Here is a 12952-nt window from a genome sequence, read left to right as displayed (position 1 = left end):
GTCACTGACTTGAATAGTCAGGTTTCCAGTAGTTTTCTGAAGGTGAGGTTCTTCTGTCAATCTCATCTCCTTCTGCATAGAGTTTCATTGATTGGCAATTCAACCTTTGTGTATGGTTTCTTTTTGGAGATAGGAGCTTGAGCTTAGGTTTCTTCCTGGTTGGTAGCCGTTGATGTTGGCGTGGAGGAATTTGGCTCCTTGCGATTTGTGGGTGATGCAGAGGGCTTTGAAGTGACCTGCTTTTTTACTGGCAGCCAGGCTAGGCTTCTCAGGGCTTGAGTGATATGGTCTCTTAGGCTCAAGAGTATCCTTGCAGCTGTGTTTTGGTCGAGTTTGTTAGTGAGCCATTCAAAAAGGTAGAAGCTGTTCCCGTAGTCGATTCTTGAGGATACTAGGGAGAGGATTGCAAGTCTTCTGTCTAGAAGGAGAGTATCCCACTAAGTCACAGGAGGTAGAAGGGCAACATGGAGTGCACAAGCGAGTTCTGCTCGTGCTGGATACGGCTTTGTTACGTGCCGACTGCTCGCTCTGCAAAACATCCACATTGACAACCAGCGTCAATTGTTGCCTTTATGTCCCTGCAGAACACAAAGCTAGATTAGTCCGACTATCTTTCTGCTGCCTGTATTCCAAATATTAAGCCACTAGTCCTCTTTTCCACAGCGGTACTGTAAACCACGCCCATCCATCCTTCACAGCATAAAATCAGTATTGCGTGCACAACGTGGGATCGTGCACGAGAGTTCTGTTCGGCTGTACAGCTGATCAGTCGATAGACTCGCCGTCACTCCCTCGCACATTCTCTGAATCAGCTACCTTTCTCGTCCGTGTTAACCTGCTACATGACCTAAAATCAGAGACCGCTACACAATGCTGCTCTACACCCTGAAAACTGCAATGCCAGTTACAGCAGTGGGAATAATTGAAAACACTACTCCCGCCAATTCAAAAAGCTACCACGGCGACACCACCGCTTTCACCAATGGTTTGTATAAAGCCAAAAACTACTAAAATGTGCAAAATCAATAACTTATCGATATAAGAAACTTTCAGGCGCAATCAACTCTTCGACCACTACGGAATGTGTGAAAACTCCATTAATCCGTCAACTAATGAAACATCACATGGTGTTGATCAGACCTCAAAATGCTTGCCCAGCTGTCGCAACTTGGTGTAGTTATAAATGAAATGCCTTTTACGCTCACCTTGTCTCTGCTGGGACTTCGGACGCTGGTGCGTGGAGTATCTGCTTCCACGATTTGAGGCGCTGTGCATCCTTTGTTCCCTGGACTGGCCTTGGGTCAGCTCCTACGATAGGGGAAAGGGTGGCGAGTTAGACTCTCTGTGCCTGCCACCTGTGACACCCACCCTGTTCCTTCCACACGTGTTCCCCACTCCGGGGGCTCTCACCTTGTGTATTTGGTTCGTGGGCTCTCCTTCCTGCTTAGTCTCAGGAGGGGCGCAATGTCCTGTAGGACCCCGTTACTTCCCTGAGCCTTGATTGCGTTGCTCTGCTTGTTATGGTCTGTGTAATCCATTGTATTGTATGTTGTCCGTGTCCAGTTGCGTTCTCCTTTGCTGCTCTTCTCTGTTGTGGCTCGTGTCGCCGCTGTGGCACTAAGCCCACCTTGGTGTGCGTTGGTTTGGTGCAACGCGTGTGAGCGGCTGAGCCAGTGGGTCAGGGTGGCCAGTCTTGTGTCGAGCTCCGGTGCGGTTTGCGTGATATAACATGTTCTTTCTCTTTTCCAGGTACCTGTGAGCCGGCGTGATGAATGAATCTGATTGATGACAACGGAAGCGGTGAGTAATGCGCGGTGGTGACAGCGCAATGAATGAGCTCAGCAATTCACCTGGTTTTCATTCCCTTGCTTCTGCAGGTGCCGGCGAACGATGAAAGCTGGAGCCCTCGAACAACCGGGACTTTGCTGGAGGCGCATGTAAGTCAGAGCAGGTGTATATGCGAGGCCCGATGGTCTCTGGCTTTTCTTTGCAGGTTTGTGGAAGAGTGCTGGCAGGAGTTCCTCGGAGAGCGTTACGCTGCTAACTGCAGAATAACGTGAAGTATGCCTTAGGGCTTGGGTGGGGCTTATAGTCAACCACGCCCTGCCACTCGCAAGGTGCAATGAGTTCCAGAAGTTCTGACACGCTCATGATTGCAGACTAATGCAAAAGCTAATGGCTCAGAGCCACGCCCTTAACTGCAATTAGCACAGAAGTCAATCATCCAGTGGCAGACCGACTACACCTGCGTTTTCCTTGGGGTTAGCTCCATGAACCTGGCGCCAGGACTGGGCCCAGGTGGCCCTCCTTGGAGGTTTGATCCAGTAAGGGTCCTTTAAGTGCCCCAATGTTTCCACTGCTGTTGGGCTGGGGCGATCTGGTCTGCTCATCGCGACAGTACCTTTCCTGCACCAAAACGAGATCGCAGCTCCACCGTTGGATTCTCTTGTTTGCGAGGCTCAAATAAACAGTAACTCAAGTATCAATTATCCTGCTCTATATACACAAGCAGTACAAAAAGAGAAAGAAAGACATGAGCAAGAACCCAATCTTGCTATTTTTGTACAACTTCTATTAACATCCAATTCTGAGGGGAAGTTTTAAAATCAAAACAAAATCCATGTAAATTATGATCTTCCGAGTTCAAATCGATTTCCTCAACTAGTACCCGGAACGCTAGATCCAATCGAATCAAGGAACAACCAATATATCAAACTCGCCAACAACATTGTACCAGAATTCTCCAAACACCACCGGGGTGTGTTTTGCTAAACCGACACCAAGGCCGTCATTTGGCTTTAAACACCAGCACTCAATATCCTGACCATGCAAGCTATGAGCAATGGATTGCACAGTCTAACCAAAAGTCTACGAAATCATGAACAACATTGCAGCTAATTAATCTACTCCTAAACGATAAAATTGACTGGAACGCAAATCAAATAACGACTTCAAATATTACTAATAAACAAAGTTGAACAAACTTGAGAGCATAGATGCCAGAAATTACTGCCTGAACGAAATAATAGAAGAAACTAAAACAGATATGCCGAGAACAAGTCCTAACAATGACGCGGACCCAATCAACATATCAGTAGATGCCGAATTACGATACACCCCCCCCTCAACCTCAGGAACACGTCTTCGGAGTATTCCAAAAAACCACACAAAAAGTGGAAAGGTACAGAGGAATCCCTTCTCTAGCCAATACAAAAAAAATAATGGGACGGAAGAAGAAATAAAGTGTAAATCAAAAACGTTTATAGACGCCTTAACAACTGTGCTGCCACCAAAACAACCTGCTAATCGGCCTACTACGAAACAAAAGACAACCCAGAACTGAACATTGACACAACAAACAAAACGAATATCGTGACAATTCAAGATGATTGTAGACTGAAAGGAATGACTACCAGGACATAGAGGAGGAAGAACTCTTAAACTTGCAAACTTACTCAAACACGTCCCTACTTACTCAAACCAACCAGAAAATGACATCAATGACCCATTGGATGAAATCATAATTTGCCATGCATTCACATCGGTCTGGAAACCCCAATGATAATTTTAAAAGAATGTAACACAAAAGAGCGGTACTCTTTAACAAGCACATACCGAATCAAAAGCAGAAATATCAAATTTAATCATTCAACCGACTCGATTCACGAGTGAAAGAAGGCAAAAAGATAGAAGTCAAAGCACAACTTGGGACACCCAAGAACATAGACAAAGGCATAAGAGAAACACAAATAAGGACTTAATACCAGGACTGGGAGCCTCAAATACCAATCAGATGTCAGAACAATGTCATGAGTCCATACATCGAGAAGATACATTAATTATACAAATGGAAAATAGAAAAAGACACGATCCATAACTCAACAGAATGACGCAGGTAACTTTTTGCAACTATACCTACGTTAAAGAAAATTGATTCAAATGACTTTCAATATGTACATATACAAAGAAATAGAAACGTGGACATCTCATTTAAGGATACAATCACAAGAGGTCAAAAAAGCAAGGCGGCCGAAAAACAAGCTTTAGCCCACTTAGATATGCTCCAAAATTAGGAATGCTGCAAACAAAACAGGCCCAACCAGAGCCAAATAGCTAAAAGAATGCTATGCAACATCACCAAAAGAGACATCTATACCCCAAAATGGAAACTTGGAGCTGTTAATCATAAACTGCAAAGGGCCAACAGGAAAAATTGCAAGATCAGTATACTTTGACAAAACGGGCTCACTGCCTCAGAAAATGACCTGGTCTTGGGCTTAATGAAGCAATAAAGCAAACCAATCACTTCAAACTATTAATGCCAGAGAGGAATTAGCCAGAAATCAATAAATACTGTCATATGGAATACCAGAGCTTTCAAACACTTAAATCCTTTGCTCAATTCCCATATCAACTGTTATGATATAATAATTCTACAAGAAACATGGACATCAAACAACCTAAAGGTTGTCCGAGTGCTGGTCTACTAACTGAAATGAAAATAGAGATAAATGTCAGTCTAAAGCCTTGGGTAACACCAAACCTGTGCATCCAACTTGCAAAATACTAATACTACAAGACGTCTTGGACTCAAAATTCTCACACCTACCCATTCTGAACATCTATTGGAACCCTGTGCTAATCAAAACTGAAGATTTCTTAGATTTGGTTGCGAGCGATCAAATACCCTACATAGTTCTATTAGCAGGCAACCTTAACATCGCCTGCTTAAACAGCCAATAACAACCTAAATCCAAAAGATTTCGATCCAACGCAGGAATGAAACCAAACCATCATAATGGGACTTTCAATACAGAGTGTCCACCCAAACCTACATGGGAACGAGACCAATTCACAGCAATTATCGACTATGCCTTCATATCAAGTGAAGCAATAACACTTGTCAATGATTTCAAGATCATCCACTGACAACAGTGATCACAATATTTTAACCCTCAACTGGTGTTACATCTCAGCTAAGAAACAGTACTACACTCCAATATGTGAGCTGAGCATCAGAATAAAATCATGTGATCAAAAACCAAAGTAAAAGATCTACTAACAAGTAACGCCGATTATGTGTACACTCAAACCCTAAGCTTCTTCATTGAAATAAATTACCAATCTACACGCCCAATCCTCTGGCATAAATATGGTTTGATCCAATAATACAAAAAGCCTGGAGCAAAATGAAATTGGAATTGAGAAAAATAAAACTATCGACAGACCATAGCAGCAAATATCCGCACAATTTATAGAAATGTATTTTAAAAAATGTAAATTAATTGACCGCCAAAATTCTAATGAGCAAATGATATGTCTAGCAACAAAAAAACAGCCCAACAATCTGGAAGTTATTGAATGAAGCAGCAAATAGCGGCACACCATACTCTATTTCTAAACCAGAATACCAGAAAATAAATGGGTTATTCACCATTCTCAGCCAGTACAAAGCGAATTACTTCCAGATTCTAGTCCGATTATGAACTTCAATTTAGATCACCTCGATATGCTGATCCAGATCAATATCTGGAGCCCCTGGCCCAGGCGTGCTATCAAACATAATTCTGAAGTAAAAAATCCCAAAGAATGGGCTTCAGTTCGGTATGAAATAAAGTCCCGAGAACATGTAAACTACCAGTTACATGGAAACTCAATATTAATTCCCATTTTCAATAAATGGCAATTGTAATTTTACTCCCAACTATAGATCAATTGCACTGCTTGACACCAGGAAACATATTCGCTAGATTGCTGAATAGTTGCATAACCATAACACAGTCTGGTTTTGTGAATCTAAGTGATTTTACCGAATCCAAAGGTTCTACTTCCCAAAAGTTTGACTTTTTTTTTTTAATTTCCCGTAAATATATGTGGGCGGAGACCCCCCCACAAACCCATCTTACCCCTATAAATGTTTTATATACTCCCCCACATAACATGCTGGAAATTGAACGGGGGGGGGCGCTCGAACTTTTGGGTTTAGGTAAAATTGTCCTAAACCTGGTTTTGTACCAGGGCTCGGATCATCAACTAATCTATTAGTAATTACAGCACTAAAAAAAACAAGCATGGTCCTCCAAGCAACCGCTATTCATTCATTATTCCAGCAAGCCTTTGATTCGATATCCAGAGACATCCTGTGGCAAAAGCTCAGAAGCAGGTAAAAAGCATATTTTGCAAGCATTACGAGAATTGAACATATAACAGTACAGGTTAAGTTAACCCGCGGCGGACTGTTAACACAAAGTATTGCGACAACGTTTTGTCCTTACGGCTACTCTAACTTCTATTTCAAAGAAATAGAACATATAGACGCTGTAGGAGCATTTCCACCCAACTTGGAGCCCATCGAATATCACATCTTTTGTAAGCAGATAAATATTAATGGATATGACATCAATGAGACTACAAGGCAGCTAGAAGCGTTAAGAATCTTTGCCCAAGAAAACAAATTATCGATTAACATAAGTAAACAAACATCCTGAGAAGAATTCCAAAATTGCAACACGAAAAACCACCATCTTTCAATTGGACAATTGGGAATGAAAAGATTATAATAAGTATAAATATCTGGGCATTAAAACAGTTCTCTCATCTATCTTGAAATGCATCTTCTTAACGGCCTCACTGATGTGCGTTATTCTCGCATATAAGGCGGCTGCCATGTATAGTAAAAGAAAGACAGGTATCTGCTGCGGTTGCTCGGATTATAGATACCATAGACGCAGAGCGCTCCCCAAGAATGGATATCATTTAGACATACTTTGTGACATGGACATAGATACTCATGCACTATAGTCACAAATGGAAGTACAGATACGTGTGCTAAAGTTAAATGACCAACATTAATGGATACGTGCTCACTTTTGGCTCCAAAGGTTAGGTGATCTATTGGGAGCGTAAAAAGGTGGCGGACAACAGAGACACAAAATACATCCATCAGAGGATGGGGCAGAAACCCTGGAACTTCTTGGCACGACTGCTGACAACATAGTCTGTACAGGAAGAACTAGGGTTTGGTACCATTCAAAACAAAGACATGGCTGAGGCTGGCAACTAGGAAGGCCTAAAAGACAGACCGGGCAGGAGGGGGCGGGGGTAATGGAGGTAGAATAATGAAAGACACTGTGCCAAGACATCCTTTTTCAGCGACAATGCAGAGTCTTGAAAAAGAGAAACGTTTGCTGATGAAAAAGTTCTGGGGGAAAAAAAATGCCTCTGGGACAAGTAGATATCAGAAGAGTGAAGCAAACTGTAAAAGTGGACAGCTAGCGTCATAGCCCGAGGTTTCATTGACGAGAGATGGGGTTGAGCCTATGGAACTGTAAGGGTTATGGCTGGGCTAGGGTAGTAGGAGAAAAAGTTGACCATTACACAAGAGGAATTTCCTACGCCAATGTCCTCCAAATTTCCGATTGATGTGACAAAAGTAAGCACCACTGCCAAGTAGACATTTCCAAATGCTGCAATGCCTGTGTCAGAAATCCGATAAAGTGAGATGCGCAGATGTACATCTGTGGCATTTGGAAGAAGTGGATATATGATCGAGGCAGGTTATCTACCATTACAGATAATAACGAGTTGGGCTTGCAAAGAATGTTTTGGGGATGGAAACTGAGGACTAAAGTTGTTAGACATCATGCTAAACATATGGAATTGACATCTAGCAAGGGAGGAAAATCCTTTACCAACTGTAGAACAGTGAAAAGGTATATAAGGCTTTCTTCCTAGTAGAAACGAGGCGATACTATGCAACATACTGGTAGTCCATGTTCCACAGGAATGTGTTGCAAGTTCAAGCAATATAGAGAGATGCGTCCATCTCGCTCACAATCGATGAGTAGGTGTGTCATGAGGAGGGATGTATACTTTCAAAGCGCAAGGGTGATTCTTTTTTTTTTTTAGTTGTTCAATTGCAACTGCTTAGTTCCGTTATAGCGAGCACAGGGGAAGTAGCCACTGTAAACATGACAATTTGCAGTTCTTTATAAAAAAATTAAAAAAAGGCCTGCAGGTCAGGTGGGCCCTACATTTGTAGTCTCACTCTCTTTGTAGCTTTACTATGTACTTGCCCCATTTGATGAGACTATACTGGATAATTACGCATGGTGATCCATGCAGCACCAACATTTTACGAAAATTTACCTTCTGTCAAATAGGCCTGAGCCATTGAGCAGAGAACCTCGAACCTGTTGACAAAGCTGTGGAGGCCTTTGAAAACAGTACTGATGCAGGCTGTGTTCCTTTAGGTTTAGACAGACTTGCAGTGTGCTTCTGGATTCCTCGGAGCATTTGCATTACTTTCATTAGTGCAAACACATTACAGTAGTCTACACAAACTGCACACACTATCTAATGAGTCCAGTTTCCTTGGAGGAGTGGCAAGACTGTTTAACAGCGCAAAGTTGAATGTGGGTTATGCCAAGGTAGGAGGGGAAGTCCTTTGAATAGAACTCTGAACAGAACTCAAAAATGGTAGACAGACATTTCCCCCAGAATCTCCTGAAACCTCCCAGTCCAGCATTCCTCTCTAAAACCCCTCTAGAGATACCACCCTTCCCCAGTTTCACCTGCCCTTTCAATACCGTTTTAGGTTCCCATTAATTACATGCTGCTTCCTTAAGTGGTAGACCAGTAATAGAGGTTATGTAGCAAGGACTGTCCCTCTCTTAACACCTGATGTATCCCAATAAACCATACTGATGTACAGTGCCCTATTGCTTTGTGAAGCTGGGTTATCAGTCATGCAGAAACTCTTTGTGGAAAATATATGTGTAGGCGATAACTACCCATCTATAATTATATATTATAAGATAGCACAATATGCAAGATCCAGAATCAATTAATTTGCCCTTCGTGGGTTACAGATAGACACATTCCCCAGTCCTCAAAAACGAGCACTCGAACACTACCGGATTGGTTGGTGATAATTGGATCTTGGCGAGTAAGACTGAGTGCTTTATAGAAGTAAAGATGCGAAGTAGTGAGTGACTTTATGCCAGGCTAGTAGCTTGCAACTTAATGTTTAACTCTGTATTCGAAAATCAAATGTTCACCAACATTGGAATTTTACATTATAAACAAGTAAGTCCGGTATGGCCGCAATCAAAGTAAGGACAGCTAAGGATGGCTGTGGAAAACAAAAAAAAAAAAGGTTGCCGGAGCGAGCAATAATAGTCCTTGAGATGGGAAAAGAACACCAACACCTCAAGCCATTTCCAAATGGCAGGCTAGCAAAGAATGCTTGGAGGCTGGAGAGGTAATCCCATTTCCTTTCATGCCATGCAGTGGCGGTGTGGAGAGCAGGGCGGGAAATCTTGTTCCAGGCACGGCGGGGCCAGCAGAAGTAGTGGCTGGCAACGGACATGGTGAGTGGGGACAAGTGAGTGGGATTAATTTTGTTTGTAGTTTATAAAGAAAAACCCTGCTGATTTTACTAGAAAATAAAATAAGTACTCTGATAGCGCATTGAGCCACTTACCCACCTGTTACCTCCCTCAGAGCCCTCTCAACTTTTACTTTCGATGAGATCCCCCAACCGAGAGGCCCCTGCAAACGAACCCTACCACCAGGCATGCTGCTTCTCCCACAGCTTGAAAGACTAAACAAAATAAAAGTTTAACGTTAAAAATTGAAATCGATATAAAATTACTTATAGTTATAACAAAAAGTAGTACACATCTCAGACAACACCAAAAGCAGCATCATCCTAGTCGTTATGCTATATAATAAACCAGCAAAAGCTGTCCAGGGTACTCACTCCAATGAACTATTTTTTTTACTCAGTTTTTCACAGAACATTGCTAGCATATGCTTTTGTTGAAAGGTCCTTCGATTTCTCGTAACAACGCCCTTCTCTCAGAAGTCCGTTACGTCTGTTGTGTTGGTAGTACAATGAAGATATTGCGCAAAGACGTGCACATGAATGGACAGCATTTGTACTATTACAGGGCCTAAATACAATTTAGAAAAAGTGGGAGGGTAAAAAAAAAAACGAATAAAACTATGAGTAGAGAACACTTTACAACAAAAGCAAGGTAGCACTTTATAGTTCTCAGGTTCGGCAAAAAAGACCAACACTAATGAACGGAATGAATCTCACACACAGGAAAGAATGTTACAAAATAAACGTTAAATTCCCTAAAACTAAAACGATAATTCAGTATTAACGTGGTTTTATATAGCCCTTCGTGCTGGACTCCTATAGCTTGTAAACACGATTACAAATAACTCTGAACTTATTAGCAGGCTAGTTACAAGTCGAATGCCAACATTTAAGTGCCAGCTATCCAACCAGAACTCCAATCTAAAGCATTGAACAAAGTGCACATCACTGTAGCAAATAATAAGGTCTCTCGAGGATGGTATTGGCTCATACGTGGGGGAAGTGCATGGTAACCATTCTCCCCAGAAGCTGCAGCAGGTTCTCCCATGAAGACCTAGTCCGATCACCGACTTTGCTCAAGCAATAGGCCACATGTCCTTAAACCCCAGCTCCCAATCAATAGTGATAGCACAAGTAGAAAAGCTGACATAATTGTCAACGCGTTTTGTAATGTCAATGGAGAAAAAAAAAACAGAAGCCTCTGTAATACACATTTTAGACAATGCATCAGTTCCCCCTAGAAAACCCCTGTTCCCGCTCACCTGCCCATACCCAGCCCCTCCAATGAACCATTCCCACACCTGTTCCACCCTCGACCCGGGCACAGAGCCCGCACCAGTCAGTCCCCGTCATCTCAAAGAGCCGCCCCCAGAGGATCCCTTCCGGGCACCTCTCCTGGAGACCCCCCAGACGCGAGGCCACCTCTAGCTGTCAGCCAGACCCCAGTCTAGCACGCTTATCACCCCTGCACATCAAGCACTCCGTCAACTCGCAGCACTCACCAGGGGTCGAACTCGTGAATGATACTCTCGAAGCGGATGACGGCGAAGAGCCTGGAGCTGAAGCCGGCCAGCCAGGCCAGGAAGAGGATGGTGAAGGAGAGCAGGGACTGCCAGCCCGCAGGCTGCGACAGGCCCCCGGCTAGGGCCCCCGCCGATGATCCCACGGGGGCCCTGCCCGAGGAGTTAGCGGCGACAGCCCCCTTCTGCTGCCGGACCTCCAGCGCCGCCTGCTCCGTCATGCTGACCCGGGGCAGCGGCGCACGCCCCCCGCCGCCGCCGGAGCAGGAGCCTCCGCTGCGTGCGAGCCGCTTCCCCCCCGTCAACAGTCCTCAGCGCGCTCACGGGGCGTCCTCCAACTGCCGCTGGGTCCCCCCACGGAACGAACTCTCTCCAGCCGCGGCGCTCTGTCCCCGCCGGCTCGCCTTCAGCATCACACGTAGATGAGGCCAGAGAAGAGGGGTGAGGGCGGGGAACAGGAGCCAAGCGCTCCGTTGACAAGAAATGACATCTCCACGGACAGGAGACGGGGGCGAGGAAAGAGGCGGAGTCTAGGGCTACGGAGTGCCTCACGCGCAACGAAAGGCAGTATGGAAAGGAGACTAGGCATGACGTAGACCACGTTCAAATTTGTTTAGATAATAGCCATCTTGAAGGGGATTCGTTGCCCGTGTCGTTGGGAAATCTACGCAATTGAAACACGAGTAAACAGAAATAAATGATTAATTAAACATATTTTGCGGAATTATGTTACATAATTCGGATTTCTTTTGTTGAGATACTGGATTAATATATAAAAATGATCAAATCTATATAAATTGCCTTGTAAATGTGTTTAGTGCACCCATTTTATTTTATATTTTTTTGGGGATTTAATTATTTTTCTATACAGCGCTTAGCTTTTCCACGTGCAAGCCAGTTTGGTTCTACGGCTGCCGCCGTGTTACCACTCATTTGTGGCGTGAGCTTGTGATTGGTCTGTCTTCTATGTCTACAAGGAGGAGGGCCTTGAGCTGCATCAGGAAACGCTCGTTGTCAGCCTGTCAAAAAGCGACATGTCGTTGAGGGGGGGTGTTCACAGAAGTGCTTACAAGACCATATTCGGCGTTAGGAACGCCCCACGCCCAATGCGGAAGCCAATCAAAATGACCTTTGTCATTTGATCGACAGACCACGGATTCCAATTGCACGTGGAGGCAGCAGAGAGGTCGAAAGAGGAATCGACTGGTGGCTCGACAGTCAGGTGGGAGGGTCTGTGTAAGGAAGACTTTAGATTGACATGGTGAACGTCCAGTGGTACATATGAAAGGCGTGGCAGTCTCTCTGACCACACTATCTCATCTGGAGTGCATATCGGTTGGCGGGAATTTGTAGCTGAATTTAGCAGCCATTGTTTTTGTTATAGTAGTTTTTGTTATTTTCAGTTTCAGCTATTTCCTGTTTTAAGCTCACGAGTGCAAGTGTTTGTGCCAGAATCATTTCTGAAACCATTTCTGAAACCAGGACAGTCAGCTTGCATATGAAAATGAAATTGGTGAAAGTATAGCCCATTGTAAGTTTTAAACTTGAGAGCAGCACTTTACTATGCACTTATATTTGAAATGTGGTGATTGTATTTTTGCAGATGTGCCAGGCAGGATTCCCACAAAAATAAAGACTCAATCAGATGCCCTTTGTGAATTGGACTGCTGCTTTTTGACGCAATTGAGCCGATGCCCTATATTACTTTTAAGAATATCCCATATTTGCAAATTATTCTCCAAATATTTTGGCTCTGTGTGGAATATTTAGAAGCCAAACACCAGACTGTTGCTCTCTTTGTTTATTGTTTGTTTTGCAAGCCACTTCCCTTACTGGCTGCTCTGTGCTCATCATTGGAGTAACCATGTTGTTCAAACTGATCCAATAACATTTCAAGTGGTCTGGTGTATTCTTTCTTTGCTGAATGTTTAACAACTGTCATGCAGAACTTTTTAAAGTGTGGAATGCTTCTGGCCGTTGTTGGGAATCAGAGAGGGTCTTTCCTGTCCCCCTAGTTGACACCAACTGAGAAATAAACGGTTAG

At 43.7% G+C, this 12952-nt stretch overlaps 1 protein-coding gene across 1 annotated transcript in view; it reads right to left on the bottom strand.

Moving 5' to 3' along the window:
- The window catches only part of STT3B (STT3 oligosaccharyltransferase complex catalytic subunit B), an 872418-nt gene extending 860921 nt beyond the window's left edge, over positions 1-11497 (bottom strand). Inside the window, exon 1 of the mRNA XM_069648801.1 lies at positions 10891-11497. Within this exon, the coding sequence (XP_069504902.1) occupies positions 10891-11129 (239 nt within the window). The 5' untranslated portion in view covers positions 11130-11497. The remainder of the gene's footprint in view (positions 1-10890) is intronic.
- Positions 11498-12952: the final 1455 nt, after the last annotated feature.

The sequence above is a fragment of the Ambystoma mexicanum genome, chromosome 2q, assembly GCF_040938575.1.
Source record: "Ambystoma mexicanum isolate Mex_15411 chromosome 2q, UKY_AmexF1_1, whole genome shotgun sequence".
Taxonomy (NCBI): domain Eukaryota; kingdom Metazoa; phylum Chordata; class Amphibia; order Caudata; family Ambystomatidae; genus Ambystoma; species Ambystoma mexicanum.
This window is presented reverse-complemented; position numbering and strand designations above follow the sequence as displayed.